At 40.1% G+C, this 21,212-nt stretch overlaps 1 protein-coding gene across 1 annotated transcript in view; it reads right to left on the bottom strand.

Annotated features, from left to right (window-relative positions):
* The window catches only part of LOC102063985 (sodium channel protein type 5 subunit alpha-like), a 35,677-nt gene extending 20,461 nt beyond the window's left edge, over positions 1–15,216 (bottom strand). The window contains exons 1-11 of the mRNA XM_074547243.1: positions 14,939–15,216; positions 13,806–13,924; positions 11,245–11,349; positions 9,548–9,676; positions 8,688–8,779; positions 7,775–7,978; positions 5,134–5,191; positions 4,332–4,473; positions 3,057–3,254; positions 1,679–1,861; positions 310–690 (exon numbers count right to left, since the gene is read on the bottom strand). Coding sequence (XP_074403344.1) covers positions 310–690; positions 1,679–1,861; positions 3,057–3,254; positions 4,332–4,473; positions 5,134–5,191; positions 7,775–7,978; positions 8,688–8,779; positions 9,548–9,676; positions 11,245–11,349; positions 13,806–13,924; positions 14,939–15,193 — 1,866 coding nt within the window. The 5' untranslated portion in view covers positions 15,194–15,216. The remainder of the gene's footprint in view (positions 1–309; positions 691–1,678; positions 1,862–3,056; positions 3,255–4,331; positions 4,474–5,133; positions 5,192–7,774; positions 7,979–8,687; positions 8,780–9,547; positions 9,677–11,244; positions 11,350–13,805; positions 13,925–14,938) is intronic.
* Positions 15,217–21,212: the final 5,996 nt, after the last annotated feature.

Here is a 21,212-nt window from a genome sequence, read left to right as displayed (position 1 = left end):
GTAGTTTCAGCACTAGGAATCTTTCAAACTACGTTAGTGCAATTAATGAGCAGCGGAAACATAAGGTTTACAAGAAGACGGCCAAAATCTAATTTTCAGGAAGCATCAGACTTATTAAAAACCAGTTTCTACAGACAACTGAAAAATTCCCACATCAGCATGCTTGAGTTTACATCGCTGTTTGCCATTAAGGTGAAACTCTTAAAACAACAACAAAACAAACAAACAAAAAACCAACAACCCAACCCTGCCACTGACCGATAAACCACAATATAAAGCATATAAATAAAATATTTTCTTTTTCCTCACCAGATCCCCCTTTCCTGCGTCTTCCATGACCGGTGGGAGCATGGCTCCTTCAGAGGACACAGGATCTTGGCTGTGCACCCCGCTGCTCCCCAAACCCAGCCCGGGGTGCGCATCCAGGCCGCCCCCCTTGCTACTCCGCGCGCAGTTCGGGGTGGCGGGGTGGGAGCTGTGGCCCCGCTGGCCCTGCAGGCTGGGGCGCCGTCCCATCCGCGGCCCCGACAGCGAGCGGCAGCGGGGTTGGTGTCCCCCGGCGCCCGCCGTGTCCTCGTCACCCAGATCCGCTCCCGAGTCACCCTCCACGGCGGGGATTTGGAAGTTGAAGACGCTCCCGTGGCTCAGCCGGCGCTTGGAGCTGGGGCCGTACACCAGGCCCACTAGAGACTGGAAGGCCGGGAAAAGCAAAACAGAGAGAGCAGCGTAACATCACAGAGAAAATTTGGGGAATTGTAAATTGTTAGAGGTTCGTAATGTTTACTCTCAACCACTGCAAGTCCAAAGCTCTTATTTGATTTAGATTTTTTTGGAAGGATTATGTTTGGATTCTCAATGGCAAATAATAAAACTTTGGCCTGGGAGAGACTGGAAGGCCAGGAAAAGCAAAACACAGAGAGCAGTGTAACATCACGGAGAAAATCTGGGGAAGCTGTAAATTGTTCGAGCTTAGTACCATTTGCTGTCAACCACTGCAAGTCCTAAGCTCTTACCTGATTTAGATTTTTTGGGAAGGATTATGTTTAGGTTCTCAATGGCAGATAATAAAACTTTAGCCCAGGAGAGACTGGAAACCCAAGGAAAGCAAAACAGAGAGAGCAGCGAAACATCACGGAGAAAATCTGGGGAAGTTGTAAATTGTTCGAGCTTCGAAATGTTTGCTGTCAACCACTGCAAGTCCAAAACTCTTATCTGATTTAGATTTTTTGGGAAGGATTGTGTTTATATTCTCAACGGCAGATATTAAGATTTTATGAACTGTACCAGCCATTTTTGAGATAATACTTACATTTTATACCTACATTTTATACTTACGTTTTAAGAATGAAGTTTTATACTTACATTTTAAGTATAAAATTTTTCACAGAGAATGACAATATAAAAGCTAAGTTCTGGTAGTAGTTCACTTTTTTTAAATTTCTCTTTGTTATAGAAAATCTATTTAACAATTTTAACTGTGCTTTCATGCTCCATTTATTAATACTTCCTTTTCAAATTATTTTTTTCATCTAATTCTTCCTTATCCCAATATTTGCTCATTCTAAGGAATTAAGAGTGATCTGTGTTTGTAATGGGATTTTGTTTATGCTTTCAAGCCATTAATTTTAAATTAAAATTAGAATAGCTGTAAGGATCTCAGATACAGATAATAGATTACCAACTTTCGTTGACTGTCTGGGAGCTGTGACTTGGGAAGTTCTTCTTCTTCTTCATTTTCTTCTCTCCCCAGTGTCTTATTTCTCTTTTGCCTATTGCTCCTTTCCTTGATTTCTTTGGACGACAGAGAAGAGGCTTCAAAGGAGCTAAGTGACAGGATATCAACCCCTTTAATACCCAGTGACTGAAATTAAAAAAATCAAACGTGGATGATATTATTGCTGGGTGCTTGGAGTAAAAGCAGAAAGAAAACAATTTTTGTTTCACAAAGATCGTTAAAAATCTTCAAATATGTGATAATGCTAAAAGAAAGAGGAGAGAATTTCTCCAACATATGGAGCACTGAACAATTTGGTATTTGCAGTGTGTTATACCATTACAACTACTGGGCCTGCCAGAGGCAAAATAATCACATTATAGCTCCTGCTCCTCCATATGGCAAACTTGCTTACAATAAAAATTCTCAGTTTGAAAATAATGCAGTAGAATATATCCTTTCCCCAAAACAAATGTCCAATCTGTAATAAAAGTCTTTCTTTTCATTGGGGATCCTTGGGACTATACTCACAGTGTGGATGATTTTCCTTCCAATGTTGAATTTAGGGTGATGTTTTTAAAACACAGGAGTATCTTGTTCCAGAAGCTTCTGTGCTATTTAAGTTACCAAGAGATTTTTCATTCAACTACCATAGGTTTTGGCTCAGATGTTAATGCAGCAGAATTATTGTATGTTTCTTTGCTCAGCAGCCCAAATGACAAAATAGAATAAAAAATCATTCTAAAAAAGCTAAATTTTTTTGGAAGCTGCTGGTTGATGGAATTAAATACTTAAAGTAACATCAACCTTTAGTGCATTTTATCCAGAATAAAGTCATTGATTCAGAGGAAACATACACAGCTGAAGGAGGAGATGTTCTGCAGCTCCAGGAATCACTAATTTCAATAAGTTATCACTTGCTCCTGTTTCCATGAGTGTTTTTATATACAGCTGTACACAGGGAGTGATGCTTTTTCTTATGCTTGGATGGGGCTCTGAGCAATTTGGTCTAGTGGAAGGTGTCCCTGCCCATGGTAGGGGCTTGGAGTGAGATGATCTTTAAGATCCCTTCCAGAATTCCCAGGTTGGAAGAGACCTTCAAGATCATACCCAGACCCAACACCTCAATTAAACTCAGGGATGGTGACTCCACCACCTCCCTGGGCAGCCATTCCAGAACTTTATCACCCTTTCTGTGAAAAACATTTTCCTGATATCCAACCTATATTTTCCCTGGTGCAGCTTGAGACTGTGTCCTCCAAACCTAAACCTGCCCTTCCAACCAAAACCTGACCAAAATTGAACAATGAGACAAACACTTGCAAGTGAGTAATTTACATACCTCTTGCTCCTTCTGCAGTAATTCCATAGCTTCCCGAAATTTCCTTTCCTTTGCCTCGGTTTCAGCAATGGTGGCCTTGTTCTGGTCCTCATATGCCATTGTTACTACAGCCAGAATCAAGTTGACTAGATAAAATGAGCCCAGAAAGATGACCATCATGAAGAAGACTACATACACCTTCCCAGAAGCTCTGAGGGTCTGCAAGCAACACACCCCAGAGATAAACATTACCACAAAAAGCACCAGGTAGGCTTTCAACGTGTCTCTGAAATTCTTCAAAAGCACTGAGCTTCCTAGACACAATGCCTCAGGAAGCTTAAATGGAATCATAAATTTCTTTGCTGCTCTTCCCTGCCTTCCTTCCTCCTCCAATACCCTCCCATTGTAAATTGCATGAAGACGATGAAGGAAGCACTTTTACATTTTTGAAGGACAGTACAGAATCCTTTTAGGACTTTTTTTCCAAGAGTAGGGTGAAAGAGTTGGGAAGCACTTCAACATCTCTTTTCCAGGAGTCACAGGCAGAAGGAAGGACCATGAGCCTACCAGGCCCATGCCCTGGAAGAGCACACCATAGGCTCTCGCCATTCTCCCCAAGTTAGGGTGACAAGAAAGGAATGATGGGAACAGTTATGCAGATTAACTTATTCCATATAAGGTGATGTTATGAACCCTGCTTTCTGATTGGTTAGTCTTGTGTTCTATATAAGGTATGGTTTCTGTTCCTCTTTGTTCTTTGGTTCCCTGCCCTCTATATATAAAGTTCGTGTATGCCTGTTTTCACGGTTTTCTGGAGTAGCTCCCTACAGTGTACAGTTTATGTTTTTGTTGTGTATTTATTGCTGGTGCCCCTTTTATTTTCCTTTATTAAACTTTGATTTTTGAGCACTCCTGTTGTACCTGTCCCTATTTTAGTTACTGCCACACTCCCACCTGACCCTGTCCTGGGGTTGCACCCACCATCAGCAATGAGGGTTCATCCAGCAACACCCTCACAGATGAATCGTTGATTGTACATCCTATTGAGACAACCAAGGAGGCATTTTTACATTTTTGAAGGACAGTACAGAACTCTTTATAGGACTTTTTTCCAAAAGCAGAGTGAAAGAGCTGGCAAGCACTTCAGCATCCCTTTTCCAGGAGTCACAGGCAGAAGGGAAGGTGTGGGCTCAATGACCTGCAGCTATTGCTTTTATTTGAGGTTTCTTGTCCTCTCTACACATTTTCTGCTTCAACCAATGAATATCAGTTCTAAGCCATGCACAAAACTGGTACCTGTTGGTACAGACGCTCCCAGTAGTCCTGGGTCATCAGGCGGAATAAGGAGAGAAAAGCCCAGCCAAATGTATCAAAACTGGTGAAACCATAATCAGGATTTGGCCCAATTTTACAGCATTTATAGCCAGGAGGACAGTCCCTGGAATTAATAACAAAAAGTGGGGTTCTTGTAAATGTGCAGATTTCAAGGAAAACCTCAGCTTTATGCAAGAGTTCCGATTATGTTTCAGCTCTGCAGTTCATTAGAGTGCAAAACACTTCTCTACTCCAGGTAGTATTGGCTGGAAGGAGGGATGGAAAAATCAGCACCCACAATCCAGAAACAAAGGAAGAAGACAGGCTGGAGTAGGACACCAACCCAGGACAGCCCCCTCATCACCAGTCCTCATCCCTCGCCCCTCACTGCAAAGCAACCACTCTCCCTCCTTGCCCAAACCTGCCCTCCAAAATTCTTTTTTTGTTTTTTCCAGTTTAATGCTCATGAGCCTTCACAGAGAGGAGTGTCTGTCCTGTGCTATACCCCAGATCTTTCACATTTTCAGTTCTCTCACACATCCATGGGGAAAAGGAAGACAACACTTCAGGAAAGTCTAAAAGACTAATTAGATCTGAATGCAAGTTCATACTTCATTCCCTACAAGAATTAAATTATCTGACTGCTATACTTTATTTTCTGTGTTCCTGTTTCTGCGTTCAAGGAAAGCTTGGAATTTCTGCTTTTGTCTCACATGACTGAGCAAATATAGGAGCACTGAGGCAGAGAAAACTTCCAAGGAAGAAATAATCTTAAGTCACTCACCCACCACCAGGACCACACAGCAAAATATCCGAAGAACCATTTTTCCTAGCAAAGTCAGCTATTAAAAAAAAAGGGAAAAAATTAAACTCAGGGTACTTTCTAGCCTGAATATTCTATCATTTAATATTAGTAGTGATGAGTAACCAGTGACCTGTAAGAGTGAGAGCACAGGTTTCCCATGCTCACATTAACTGCACCAGATTGCAGGATGCCCTGGCCTCATTTATACACATGAATATGTATATGCATGAATTTCAGACTGAAGGTACTCCTTTAATGTAGAATTTTTACAGTTATTATCACTTCGGCTATGTCTGTATAAAGAAAATGAAGAATTGGAAGACATAGGCTCAAATGCAGTCACAGAATCCAGGAGTGGTTCAGGTTGGAAGGGACTGTAAAACTCATCTCATTCCAATCCCTGCCATGGGCAGGGACACCTTCCACTGTCCCAGGCTGCTCCAAGCCCTGTCCAGCCTGGTCTGGGACACATCAGGGATCCAGGGGCAGCCACAGCTTCACTGGGCACCCTGTGCCAGGACCTCACCACTCTCTCAATAAAGAATTTCTCCCAAACATCTAATAGAAATGTTAAACCCATCCAATATTTGCTAAAATATTTGCCGATATTTTGCTAAAATATTTTCCAGTATTTTTAAATGTTGGCACAAACTGGCAGAGTTCTGGCCTGTAGCAATTACCCTTCTCCAAGAGCATGTGCAAACATTGCTAGGAGTAGAATAGACCAGTTCTGTTTCCAATGAGCAGCAAAAAAGCCCAGTTCTGAGGGGGAAGAAAGAGTGTTTGGTTGTGTGAATATCCACAACTGCAGAGCCAAAAGGCAGCTCCTAGCCCTGCTTAGCAGAGAAATGTAGATTTATCCATTAGGATGTTGGAGCTGTGCCCTTTTTGAACTCTTCCCCTCTTTCTCTTAGCATTAGTTACTCTGTTATCAGCAGAATGAAAGTAAAAGCTTTAGCTAATAGCCAATTATATCCATTAAGGTGTGGATTTATTATCCCAGACGTAAGGGAGGTTTCACATGTCCCTGGTGCTTCTCAAGCCTCTCCTATGCACATCAGATAAGCCAGCATGATTCAGAGCCACCAGGAACCTTTGATATCAGCTCTGCCCATACCATGTAAATACCCTATAAAGGAATTAATCCCTATTTGGGCTACTTTTTACTGGAATTTTGCTCAGCTCCACTCCTGCAAACTGAAAAAGAAGTTTTTTAAAAAAGATTCAGTGATTGAATCACAATAACATTTAGTTCTCCATGTAGGAGATGGGAACTTCCTACAAAACCAGGAAGAAGGCAGTCCATAAAAAAATATAAAAATAGTTTTATAGAAAATTTGGCTTATAGGACTGTGCATCCTAAATCCTGTAAAAAAGGCATCTACCAAGCATTAAACCTGTCTGAGCTCTCCTATTCCTTTTGGCATAGGATTTGTACAACACAAAGGTTGTGAAGCAACACAGATTTTATATTTTTCGAGCTGTTTTCTCCATATCATTGTGTTTATACAGCTTCAATGTTCTGCATATACTAAAAAATAGATATTTTTGCTTCTTGTTCTTCAGCACAAACAATCAGCATTTTCAGCCCAACTTTGTCTCATCCATGGTCTCTGCTGTGGTGTTCTAGTCACTGATTGATTCCTGTTCAAGTTTGCTTTCAATTGTGATTTTTACAGCATTCTGTACATGTAAACTACTTGGTTTTTATGTGTGGTCTTTTGGTAGGAACAAGGAAAAAAAATGGTTTTCCTCAAAAATCTTTTCTACACTTTTTTCTCATGGATTGTGAAGTTATTGAAAAAATCCTGTCTGAACAAATCTCCCACAGAGAGTGTGAACAAACAGCAATTCTGGGTGACTTTTCATGTATTTCCAGAGTTCTCCTGGGAAAATTTTTTTCTTCCTGTACATTTGCTGCTGTGTCTGAACTCACTGGGAGAGATCTTCAGTGATGAAGCTTTCTTCATATTTCTGGCACAGACATTGATTATTTTCAGTCTGTTTTTTTCACATATACTGAGTTTTCTCCTTTAACACAAGGCTTTGCTATTCTGAATTGCATCTTACAGGTGTTCCTCTGGGGATGCTTTGATGCATTTTCAGATCTCTGCTCCACGGTTCCATCACCAGCCTCAGCCAAGGTGTGAACATGAAACACATGTATTGTAGATATCTTATATAAGACATAAAATAAGATATATTTGATGTCAAGAAGTAAGTAATTTGACTTTTCAACTAATTTCTCTGTTTTAGAGCTGAGGAGCAGTTCTCACTGAGCAGGAAAATGAAGATGCATTGGCTCTTGAGTCTGTAGTAAAAGGTGAACTTTGGGGAATTACAACAGAGAATGAGCTAATGCATGTTTCAGTTATTGTCATATCATTAAGGGAAACAGATCTGGATGTTACTGGAAAATTTGGGAGTGCTTTTTTTCTTATAATGAAGGGAAGGAATGCATTCCTGGACGCCTGTAAGCTGCTCTGGCAATCAGAAGGCCATTATCAGGTAGTTACTCATCAAAACATCAACCAAAACATCCTATTCACAGCAGTGATTATACATGTGTGCATTGGTGTCTATAGCACCATCTAAAGAAGAATTAGGGAGAAAAAATTACCTGAATCATTCATAAACTCTTCATAACTGTCCCATGTTTTATTAAAAAGCTCTGAAGTGTTCCTGATACACTTTTGCCTGAGATTGCCCTTAAAAAGCTGGAGGCCTATGAGGGCAAAAACACTCAGGCAGAAAACGGTCAGGATCATCACATCAGCAAGCTTCTTAACAGACTGGATAAGGGCCCCTACAATGATCTTAAGCCCTAAAAAAACAATATAAAAAGGAAAAACAGGATGAAAAACTGAGATTCAGATATCATACTTGATCAGATTTAAAACAATGTATAAAAGCCACGTATAAGAATTACAGGATAATATATGGCAAATATATTTGCTATACAAGTATGTTTAGGGTGAGAGTGACTAATATGAGAGAAATATTTTTTCCTCCTTTCTTTGACCCTACAATTTTAAGATGTTCCTCTAATCCCTGAAAAATATTCATGCAAAGATAGCAAACCAGAGATCATCAGTTTTCTTTATCCATGAAAAGTAATATGCCTAATTCAAATTATACTTCCAGCACTGGTAATTTCTGAAGATTATATCCAATCTGAACTTCTCCTGACAGGTACTGATGATGTAAAATAATTAGTAGTAAAGAGTCACCAGTATGCAGAATTATTTCTGTGGAACCACAGCACACACATTCTGTAAAACTGACATTATAAACTCTGAACAGTATCTATAAAAGCATAATGAAAACAAACTATATTTGATATTCTTTCTTACACTTGATTTATTCTGGCTGGGACAGATTAACTGAGAAACTTTTTGTGTGCACAAATTCAGCTGTGTCTGCAACTTATGAAAGACACAGGGAAAAAAAATACAGGCAAAAGCCACAATTTTGAATGAAGCGAAGAATGAGTTGTAAATAGGAGAAAGTACTCAGCAAGCAAGATTTCTTACCTGGGACTATTGAAATGGTTTTTAAAGCCCTGAGAACCCTGAAAGTCCGTAGGACTGACACATTCCACCGTACATTGACTATTCCCACATACCTGTAAAGAGCAGATGTGAAATACCAAGTGCTTGAACAGAGTTAACAGGGCAGTTATTTACAGTGGTCATTCCTGGATGTCAATCTTTCCAAGCATGTTTTAAGCTTTAAAAAGCTACATATCAAGGATTTGTCTATTTATCAAACTGAAATGCTTTTCTTCATTATTAGTTTCCCTCTGAGGTGGCTCCTGGCTTGTGCACAGCTGCTTTTGTGTGAGCATCTTTAGACATCATTCATTTAAAATACAAAGGTACCACTCAACATTATGAATTTACAAATGCTGGCTGAGCTGTTTTGATCTCCCTTCTGTAGCTGCATTTAACCAGGATATAGAAGCTTGCTAATTACCAGAAAATCAGGTTTTAACTACGATTTTTGGAGATGTAGCCATAATTTAATCCACTATCCTGGTGTCTATACCCATCACCCTAACTGCAAAATTATATTTTCATTCATGGGATCAGCAAGTCTGTATTTTTACCCAGCTCTTGCATTTCACCAGTCTCAACACATCCCTTCACAGATACCCAATACTGGGAATATCTTGCTCTGCACAGCTCTGCTCCCTTCTTGAAAGACTAAAACATTATTGTAATACAGGGAGTGCTAAACAAGGGGAAAAGTCAATGTTTTAGACAGTTTCCAGGGCAATTAGGAGCCATGGGCTGGTTTTTAAACCACAGACAGCCTTTTGCACCACAGCAATGAGAATTTCTAGCACAGAGAGAGGAGGCAGGTAATCCATATTTTATTTGTTCCCACTTACGCCATGACAATAACGGAGAAATCCAACCAGTTCCAGGGATCCCGGAGGAAAGTGAATTCATTTAGACAGAATCCTCTTGCCAATATTTTTATCAATGATTCAAAAGTGTAAATGCCAGTGAAAGTATATCTAAGGAAGGGAGAAAAGAGCCAAATGGAAAGAGCAGTGTTAGCATTCAACAGAAGAGGCACAGTCAGACTATTTAATGTTTGGGCCAGCAAAGTGAGACAATGCTGGAGAGAACAAACAGATTTCTGGTGGATTTCAGTGTATTCCATCTGTATCTGTGTCACATGGAGCTGGAAACAGTAGCTGACTGCAACCTGGACATGACTATTGATGTGCAACCCATAACACACTTTTTGGCATTCAACAGTTTTTTCCAAATTCTTCCTGTGAAGCTCCATAATTTCAGAAACACCAGACTCCCAGTTACTGGGTAAAATAAAGATCCAAATTTCTATCTTCCTCCACTTTCAAGTGGCCAAGTGAACGTGTAATGTGCTGTGTTTTTTCCTTTGGGCACACAGCAACCATTTCTGTGTAGAATATTAAAAACACTTAGAGGAATACAAGAGAAGAGGGTTTTCAATTTAAGATGGCAATTATTCTTATTAATGGAAAATTATCAGTAAAAGCTCTTCTGGACTTAACTGAGTGCACTTATAATTTCAAGGAGGCACTGATATCCCTACAGAATTCAAAAGGCTTTCATTTGGTAGCCAGCAAATGCACTAAGAAATTATATGGATGTAATGCTTCCCTTTTTATTTGGAAAGAAGTATTCTGAAATTATTCTTGAAATGCATTTGAATGGTAGCTGATGTCAACAGCAGATACAACTCTGATCCAACCTTTAACTCTCTCATAGGTGGAGTGGCACCTCTGCATCTTCTGGTGTTTTAATACCATGCAGAGTTTTGTTCCTGCTTGCATGACAGTTTGCCATTCCAAACTGTTTCAGTGTCATTTAACATGATATAGTAAAAAAATACTTTTAAACATGTTTTTAATACTAAGTATTTGGGAATCTTCTCCTTCATGTTAGGTGTTTAGAATCATCAGTATTTGTATTCTAGTATTTTTGCCAAAGTGAAAAAGCGACAGCTGAAATAGTCTCTAAAAAAGCCCCAAAACAAACAAATCCATGGCATTATACATTTCAAGACTGACTGCAAAACATGGATTTATTGTGATTTAACATTGCAGGTGTTGGCAGCACTGAAGATAAAAGCTTTCCATTCTACCAGCACTCTGCAGGCCAAGTGCTTCTGAAAAGAACATTTTATTAGAGCAAAATTCAGGATTTCAATATCATTAGCCAGAATTTTGAAAGACAGCAACTGTCTGTGCTCAATCAGCATCAGTAGCAACAAGAAATACATCTTGATAGAGAGAAAATAATTACTGAGTAACTTCAAAAAGTGGGAAAACTGGAGCAGCAAGAACAGACATGAAGCCAGTTCAACAGTTGGACCTAATCAGCACTTATTCTGTCCTATTACATCAAAATTATTGTATATAGTAGGCTTAAAGAGAAAGCTACTTCCTCAAATAAAGTCTAAATTTAAAAACCCCCTTAAGACAAGCAACTTTCCCTTTAAATCTCCCACAAATTATCTCAAATGAAAGTGTCGAGTCTCCATAACTCAGTACAGCTACATAAATAAAAAGCATACATACCCACAGATACTTACTCAACATATGTGCTCCATGAAGGTGATGAAGACTTATGTGACTCAGAGCGAGCCATGAATACACAATTAGTTATGATGGTGCACATGATAAACCAGGTGAACCATGTAAGTCATGGGAGTGAAGGCAAAGAATATGACATGGATTCAGAAATGTGACTAAACATTGCATCAGCCACTGGCTGATATTATCTGGCTTTTTGTTTAAAGCACTTGTAAGAACAGCATGCACAGGTATTCAGTGATTTTGAGCCATGCTAGATGGCAACACACTATTGCTGTTATTCAGGGATTTCTGTATTGATTACAGATCTGCTGCTCTAAGTGTTTCCAGCCTGGAAAAAGGACCCTCAACTACTTTAGGACTGGGTGGAAGGATGCAATTTTAGTTTCATTTGTTGGCATACAAGTTAAACACTTGCCCAAATCACACAGGTGGAGCCCAAACCTACCTCTGACCTGGCAGAGCTCGTCTCTTCCAAAGGACAGCATGAAATCTGACAGTGTGATTGCAGGAGTCTCAAACAGCTCTAGATCATAGCATCACAGGACATGCTGAGTTTGAGGGGACCCATCAGGATTATCAAGGCCAAGTCCTGGCCCTTTTCAGGACATCCCAAGAGTCACATCATGTGCTTGAGAGCATTGCTTCAGGCCGGTGCTGTGACCACTCTCTTGGGGAGCCTGTTCAGTGCCCAGCCACCCCTGGGTGAAGAACCTGTTCCTGATATCCAACCTAAACCTCCTCTGACTTGGCTCCAGCTGTTTCCTCAAGTCCTGTCACTGTTCACCAAAGCAATAACATCAGGGTCTGCTCCTCCGCTGCCCCTTACAAGGAAGCTGAAGGCCAGAATGAGTCTCCCCTCAATCTCCTCTTCTCCAGGCTGAACAGACCAAGTGCCCTTAGCCACTCCTCACATGGCTTCCCCTCCAGACCATTCACCATCTTCCCTGCCCTGCTTTGGATGCTCTCTAATAGATTAATGGGGTTTTTATATTGTGATGCCCATGTTTAGCCAACTCCAGGGGCTCCCCAGGTGCTGCCTGGGACCTGCTGGCCCAGAGAACAGGAGCTTGGGCAGCGACCTCATATGTGGACACCAAAGCTCAAGGACGTGATTGTGACCATGTTCACAGGGGTCTTAGGATGAGGGAAGAGATGAGGATGTGACTCCATGTTTCAGAAGGTTTGATTTATTCTGTTATGATATATATTATATTAAAACTATACGAAAAGAGTAGAAGAAAGGATTTCATCAGAAGGCTAGCTAAGAATAGAAAAGAAGGAATGAATAACAAAAGCTTGTGTTTTGGACAGAGAGTCCAAGCCAGCTGACTGTGATTGGCCATTAATTAGAAACAACCACATGAGATTAATCACAGATCTACCTGTTGCATTCCACAGCAGAAGATAATCATTGTTTACATTTTGTTCCTGAGGCCTCTCAGCTTCTCAGGAGGAAAAATCCTAAGGAAAGCATTTTTCGGAAAATATCATGGCTACACATGATCTGGGACTGGATCTCATGCCTTGTTGTACCACACATGTGGGCAATCCATATGGAAAGACATCCATCTTGGCCATTATCCATCCCCTCCATCCTCACCAAAAAACAAATCCTGGGTTTAGCTCTAGGCATGGTCCAGCAGTTAAAAGGAGCTGAGCCAGTCAAGGAAATGCAAATATCAGCCAAATTCCACCCAGAGAAAGCCCCAGATGAGAGGCACTGCTGTTCCAGGGATGTGTGCACACTGCTGTGATGACAACCTCGTGCCATTGAGGTTACCTCACATCACAGATGGCTGGAAATCTGAAATCCACACAGGGACATCACAGACTCCACTCTGGGTCTGGTTCAGTCTGAAGCCACAGCTCAGGTGTCCTTCCCCATGCCAAACTGGAGCAATACACTCGTGATTCTCCCCCCCTAAATTTGATATATGAGGTGGGATCTATATTACCTTTATATTCCCATAGCCTTCTCTGCAACAGAATTCGGGAAATTTTTACTTTCATATACCACCATATGTACACTTTTTCAATCTTATTTCCCAGAGAAACTAAGTCTATATGGGTTTTGTTTCCTGCGTGTGCTTGCCTAACTCAACCTTTTCTCTCAAAACTGGCCAATGGTTGATCAGCTTTGGCACATGAGTTTAATTTAATTCCCACATTTGGGTAAGCAGAAGATGAAAAAGAGGATAGAGATCTTATCAATCTTCTCACTGGGAAAGGCTTCAGAATGAGATATTTGTTTATGACACATCAAGAAATCAATATCAGAGCTGAAAACACAAATCTGTAGAAAATCTTGCTTAATAAGCCAAATACTCACAAAACTTATTTCTGTGTATCACAAAAGTACCAAAATCACCTAATAATAGCTAATAATAGCTAATAATAGCTAATAATAATCACCTAATATTATCTAAGGTGATTCATAATTAGAACCTATCTGTAGTGAGGAAAAGACCAGATTAACTCAATGCTGTAAAATACAAAAGCACAGGATTATGTAGGGTTTTATAATCAAAAAGAGTGAATAAAGCCAATAAAAGGATATGAATGTACTAAAATTTTAATTGCTCTTCTTCGTATTGGGTGGAAAGGACTGAAGATCCACAGGGCACGTGTAGCAGTAAATCTGTAGATTATTTTCTGCTTGTTTAGCACTATGAAAACCTTTTAAAAATAAACAAACAAGAATTTGTCAGGAAGTTGAACACAAAACTTATATTTGTGCTATATCCTGTTGTGTCAGTCATGAGCAAGAGCTTGAATTTCACTTTATCCTGGTTAACTGGAAAGGCTGAATACATTTGCTATCCTTTCATTAGAAACTTCAGCTCTCAGGCTGCAAATTATTCCTTAGCATAAATTTCTTTTGTCAACCTTGTGATTTGCAAAGAGCTGTGCACAAAACTAATCTTGCTAATGATTATTCTCTTAAAATAGAACAAAACCCTCATTGAGTCAAGATATACAAGAGGTGCAATGAAGAACTGCAGCCTTTTTCATTATTTTCTATTGTTGACAGTGATCCTCTAGCTCCTGGACTGTAGAAATTAGCTCAGTGTTTAACATCCTCTCAAGCAAAAAGCGTAATTCCCAACGGATTAGTTTCCATTTCTCAGTTTGTTATTGAAAATCATATTTTTCAGTATGTCTCAACTGGAATATGGAGCTTGAGTCAGGAGATTGTAAGGATTCATCAGCAATTATTTAAAATAATCTTTATGCTTAAGTATCATTTATTGTATGTGTAAGTGGAACAAAAGTATTGAGATGGAGTGAAATGCATTGTTCAAAACTATGGAATTTACGAAAATGTACAAAATCATATACAAAATTATGTACAAAATTACTAGAACTCCTAATTATTATAATTTCTTTCCCAACCCCCTTTTCTTTCTTCATCCAGCTTATTTTTTCTGCTTCTATTCTGATTCAAAACTTAATTGATTTCATATTACTTAATTCTAAAAATTTAAAGTTCATCTTTTTTTAAAAAAGATTACCGCACATCACTCAGCTGTGCCAACTGCATGCATTGTTTAACCTAGAATGGGATGAAAATTTGTATAAAGGGATGTAGGCAGAGCTCTTTGACAGATTTTCCACAGAAACTTTTGGCAATTCAATAAATTAAATTTAATTAATTAAAAATAAAATCCAAGGATCTTGGTTGGCTCTAACCTTATGATCTTTGTAGTACGGGTCGACATCCTCCAGTGGTTCCCCAATGAGCTCTGGAGGAGGATTTCCATAGAGAGCTGGCAACTTCTGGAAAGCTTTGAGGTCAAGCTGAGGACGATCCTTCTCCTCAGGTTTCTGCTCTGTGGTACTTTTCGGACATTTCTTTTTGGCAGCAATTCTCTTTTTGATGGCTGTCAAGGATTCTTGAGTGAACCTGCGGAAGTTGTTGGTACCAGGCCCCAAGAATTCAGCCATTTTTCATGCTCCTCTTCCTGTCACTAATTCTGTCCAAACAATAGAAACAGGTAAAAAGGAAGTCAAGGAACTCCAAAACAGGCAAGTTATGGAAATGAAACAACTGTTAGCCCATGCATAGTAAAGAAAATCAACTTTCTAAGCCATCAGGTTCTACCAAGGAAAAGAAAAGAAGAAAATATATTATGAATACCTTTTTCAGTGAGATGTCTGCTCAGTATTCTTTTGAATTATTTGCACAGATAGGATGTGAGCAAAGCTCTATAAATTTAAGAGTGTATTTGGAGGACCTCATATAAGATACACATAATCCTAAATGCTCTTCAGCTGCTCAGAACAAAAAAACAAAACCCTACTCTGGTTCAGCCCAATATTTCTAAATGGGACAGTAAAACCCATCCAACTGCAACATCAAATGTGTGGAAGTTGTCAACAAGAGAAGAATCAAGTATTAAATTAACTAATGCAGATGGGAATACTCAGATGGAAAGTCCATCCTGGTGGAGCCAGCACAGGAATGAGCAGCATCCAAGAGGATTTAATTTGTGACACACAGAGGATGGAGCACAGAAATGCTTGATCTGACAAAGTTTATATTTTATGCCTTCCTCTCAGAACAAAAATATTGAGAATAGGCTAGAAAAACACTTTGCATTTTTTATTAAGAAATCTAGCCAGGTTTTGGATAGAATCCATCCACTAAACACAACCTGAGTGCATGCTCTGAAGGAAATTTCTCCAAAATATTTTCTTTGATTCTGACCTCTGGGTGGACGTTGTTAATTCAGTGAAGGGTCAGGGAACTCCTGAGCCTGTGCAGCCCCACTGTGCAATGATCCCACCTGGCTGAGGGCTCTCCCTGGAGTGGATCAGTGCTGAGCAGGCACAGAAGATCACCTAGAGGCACTCAGCCAGGATTTTTCATTCAGAAACTGCCACCACCCTTTCAAGTGTGCTTCAAATTTAACTCCACAACAGCAGTGAGAACTTAATCTTGAAATTTAAGTTCTCCTTCCTGTCACCTTATTCTTCCACCTTTTTTTTTCCAGACACTACATGGAACACCCCAGGAAAGCATAGCCTGAACCAAGAGGCTTTGTTTTACTTTGTAAACAATTTTTCTGTGTGTGCTGACTGCCTGTACCTTCCCCGTCATGCAATGCCTTTTCCTTTCTCCCCAGATACAGCATGATTTCAGCTGACCTCACATTGCTGAGCTGTAGGAAACCATTGCTGTGAGAACAACAGCTGGAGGCCAGTGCCAAACTAACTGCAGTGAAATTGCTCCATTTTTGCAGTCTGCCTGCCTCTCCCATTAAAGCAGCACACGAAATTATGAATACGAGAAGTAACTCTTGCTCCCAGCACAAATTAACATCATTTCTGGAAGAGAAATAGGACAGTCAGGCAAGAGTACTCATTATTCCATACTTTTCAATATAAGGTTAATAGTCTGGAAGCTGTGTGTAATGTTAAAGCAAAAACAAAAACTACAACATCCACTCACAAGATTTCAAGCTTTATCTGGACAAAGTGGTGTTTGTTTTGTTGATGCTCAGAGTAATTCAGATGTTGTGGTATCAATAATGGGAGCTGTGAATGATGCATGAAAAGATGCAATTTCTGTGCAATGCACAGAGGGAATACAGTAATTACTTTATTAGGCTTTGTGCCAAATTTTCCAAACATACTCATCCCTCCACTACCATAAAAGTTTACCTGATCTCAAAAGTTCGCCATTAAAATTCTGTGTTTGTTGCAGATTTCATTGCGGTTTTATGTCTTCCCTTCCAAGAAACCATCTTGTAACCTTCCAGAAAATAAACTTTGATTATTTTCCCTCAAGACTACTCCAGGGCAGAGGAGATTCTAGGAAAACAAGAGGTTGCTGGCTAAAGCCAAGGATGGGGAATTGGAAGGAAGCAGGAGGGCACACAGAGCCTGGAGTCCTTTGCCAGAGCTGGAGAGCAGGCAGGGAGATCTTTCCTGGTGGTTTTATAAATTGCTTCAAACAGTTATGGAAAAATTAATTTTTCAAACATTACGGGAAGGAAATCAAGCCTTGAGCTTGTTGTCTCACATGACAGCAGCAAAATTTCCATGAGAACAGCTGCAAGCCATGGAGGAAAAGGCTAAAACTGCACTTTTCATCCATGGGCAAGTCTGAACAAATCAGCCTAATGCTGAATAAAATCTAACAATTGTTAGAAATTGAGTAACTGGGGACAAAATGTCCCTGATTCATTCAAGCATCTTTAAAATATCTTGAAAATAACTTCTGTTACTCATAGTCTCGGGAGGGTGGCACACAAAAGACAGTTGAGATGTATTTAGGTTTTATGTGAGCAGGTATCAATGGAGCAATTTGACCTAAAGTAGAAAAAATGTTAATGCAAAACCATTTTTACCCTTCATGTCACAGAAGAAACAAAGTACAATTCTGGCCTTTTCTCAAGACTTGAAATACCTTACAAAATGTGATAATTTTCAAGAGATATTTAATATCTCTTGAAAATTAATATTTTTCTTATCCTTGGAATTCCTGAAGACCAAACACCAATAATGAAATCACCATGACCAAATAATAATTATTTAAATTAAAAACCACAAGGAAGCAAACAAAAAATCTTTTATGATGTTTTCTATCAGCTGTCAAACATACTTTCTATGAATTATTGCTCAAATACCAAAATGTGTAGCTGGATATATTTTCAAAGTAAGTAAGGATGCCTTCTTCCAAATTTATTTTCCTCTTTAAGAATACTCTTTGTAAATAAACTGGGAAAGAATGTTATTGTCAAAGATATTTTCTCTCCTTTAATTGCGATAACAATCACCCCAATTCAATCCCAGTTAATAAATAAGCTTGTTCTCAACTATTGGCTTTTAGAGCTTCGTCACCTGTTATAAAAAGAGGTGGAAATGTTGATTATTCCTGTGTTCAGCATTACCAAAGTAATTAGTATGATCAGAGTGGACAGGATTACCTATTTCTTTCCATTTGTTTGATTTTTTTAATTTGGCAGATTGTTACTATGCTTCACTTGGACTGTGTTGCATCTTTCTACACCTGAATTTCCAGAGGAGAAGTCAAATTTTTCTAGAACTAAATAAATAAAAAATGTGAATATTAAGAGATCAAAATTTCTGTAGAACTATTCTACTCTTTCCCCAAGAACATTTCTGTGTTTTTAGGCAGGTGATTTAATCAAACCAAACTGATATTTTCTTAATGGCTCTTAAGATATTTAACATATTAAAATAACACTTGCATCTTAACACGTGTAACTTTTTAATCAGAGAATAATTTGGGTTGAAAGGGAACTTAGGAGGTTCCTCAAAATGGATAAATCACAAGGTCAGGGCTTTACCCAGACAAATCTTCAGGAACTGAGTTGGCACAACCTCTTTGAGTGACCTGTTCCAATACTTGACTGTCTCAACCCATTTGGACCCCCCTTTTTTTTAATTTATGCCTCTTGTCTTCCCACTATACAAAACTGTCACAACAAAAAAGAAAGAAAATACTGCATTCATAGAATAATTGAACGGTTTGGGTTGGAAGGGATCCTTAAGATTATCCAGTTCCAGTCCCCTGCTATGGGCTGGGACATGTTCCACTATCCCAGGTTGCTCCAAGCCCTGTCCAAGCTGGTCTTGGACACTTCCAGGGATGGGGCAGCCACAAATTCTCTGGGCAACCTGTACCAGGGCCTCATCACCCTCATAGGAAAGAATTTCTCCCTAGTATCCAGTTCAAATCTCTGTCAGTTTAAATCCATTGTCCTGCCACTCCATTCTCTTGTCTTCATTCCCTCTCCAGCTCTCCTGGAGCCCCTTTAGGCACTGGAAGGAGCTCTGAGATCTCCCTGGAGCCTTCTCTTCTCCAGGCTGAACATCTCTCTCAGTCTGTTTTTTATTTGAAAGGTAAAAGGCAGCCCCCAAAATGCCTCTCTATAAGGAGAGCACACGTTACCCCCTTCTTCAGCCCATTTAGTTGCTCCTCCATTGCAGCCTGCAAGGAACTTCTCCCAGGTCTGGTTTCCACCATCCTGTGCAGCTCCACTGAGATTGCAAAGGGAGGCAGACCCTACATCCTCCTTGAAATCAGCAAAATTGTGAATTCAGAGCCGCTAATGATGAGTAAACACAGAGATTAACACAAACACATGGAGAGCGCAAAAAAAAATGCAACAAATTTTTCTCACTAGTGTGAGACAAATCCCCACTCTTTATACTGGGATTTACTGTTCTGGGCTGGGGAATGAAGGTAGCAAACAGTCTGGAGCTTCACAAAATAATTCACCTGATAAAACCAGTTAGCATTCATCCAGAATGCCCCTCTAGGTGGGATTCCTTTTACCTCAGTGCAGACACCTTGGAGTTACAAAGTTACACCTCCATGAGCTCTCACATTGCCTGCTGAGACCCCTTTCCACTTTTACTTCAGGAAAGAAGTGCCAGGACATCCCTCTGTCTGTCCAGAATGCCCAAGACCCCTTCCAGGGGGCTCAGAGACCCTGGCACAGAGCCCAAAACACCTGTGGGTTTGATTATGACCCATGGAGCAAGTTACCAACCTTAGATGAAGATCTGCAAGCCTCGACAATTTAGCTAGAATAATAGCGAAGTTGTCACGGAGTGAAAAAGGTAGATTTTGGGGTTTTTGCTATGGGGGTTCAGGAGGCAAGATGGAGGAATCTGGGCATGTCCTGCCTTTCTCCTTCTTCTTCTTGGCCTCCAAGTTCTGCTGTGATGTTGGCACTTTTAGATTGGTTTAGAGTAGAAGCTCACTGTCTAATATAGGTGATAGGTATTGGAAAGTAATTGTAAATATTGTACAAATATTTATATTGTATAGTATATTGACATAAATATTGTATAGTATAAAGATATAAAACTGCCCCGGGGGCAGGCAGAGTGCCTGGACTGTCTTGCTGAGCTGACCTCTGCAAGCCAGGAGAAAAAATTTTAAAGATAAGAAACAATAAACAAACTTGAGACTGAGAAATTAAGAGCTCTGACTCCTTCTTCAAGCGCAGGGCTGGGAAAAGAGACTTTCTAATGTTTCTCAGGGTCACTCTGATCAGCAGAGATCCTGACACCAGTTGACTACAATTAATGACCTGAGATGTCTCAAGTAAGACGAGATAAATTCAACTCTTTGCACCCATTACACCCACTCTTCTCACTGCCCCTACTAATGGACACCTGCTAAACTTCCAAAGATTGGTGATTCTACAGTCAGTGGGGGGACTGGGCAAACATCATTAGTCACCAGCAGACTGTGAGCACATAAAAATTCCATGATTGCCTAATACTGAATTGTCTCGTTAATGGCTACTTCCAGCACAAGCCTTCTTAGCAATTAGTGAAGCGTTAAGTCACATTTTCTTTTGCCTGGTAAGGGGGAACTAATTTTCAGCTACTTTGCCATCATAAATAATTTAAATCTATGCAGAGATCACTTTCTGTAAGTGCTTGAGCAGTCAATTGACAAGTTGTCAAATGGCCAGTTGCAAGCACTGAGGAAGCACAGGAACTCTGTGGCAGCACAGGAGTGAACCTGGGAGAAAAGAGCTGAAAAGCTGCTCATGACCATGGATGAGCCCATTGCTGCTGGAGTTAGGGTGAGTTAGGTGTAACCACCTGGCCATTAACATCAGTCCATGAACTTTAACTGGCAGCTTTGGTGTCCCCAGGGAAATAGCCAAAGCATGGAGACAACCTGTTGGTCATCAAGAAGCACAAAAGCCTCCAAAAGTGGCCAGAACAAGATTGTAAAAGCCAACAGCAAATGTGGCAGTGTGGTTTGCACTGAGTCATCATCATCCAGGCATTCCCTGCCCATCCCTGTCCCTAAGGAGAGCGGTGTAACCAGAAGACAAGGAAAGATTGGTTGGAAACTCCATGAGCCAACAGGATTTGGAATTATCTCTCCAACCTCTGAGGAGCCCAGGGAGTGGAGAAGACCCCAAGGAAGAACCCCCACAGCTGAGGACTATGGTTGGAGTTGTCC

Source organism: Zonotrichia albicollis, chromosome 1, assembly GCF_047830755.1.
Source record: "Zonotrichia albicollis isolate bZonAlb1 chromosome 1, bZonAlb1.hap1, whole genome shotgun sequence".
Classification (NCBI taxonomy): Eukaryota; Metazoa; Chordata; class Aves; order Passeriformes; family Passerellidae; genus Zonotrichia; species Zonotrichia albicollis.
This window is presented reverse-complemented; position numbering and strand designations above follow the sequence as displayed.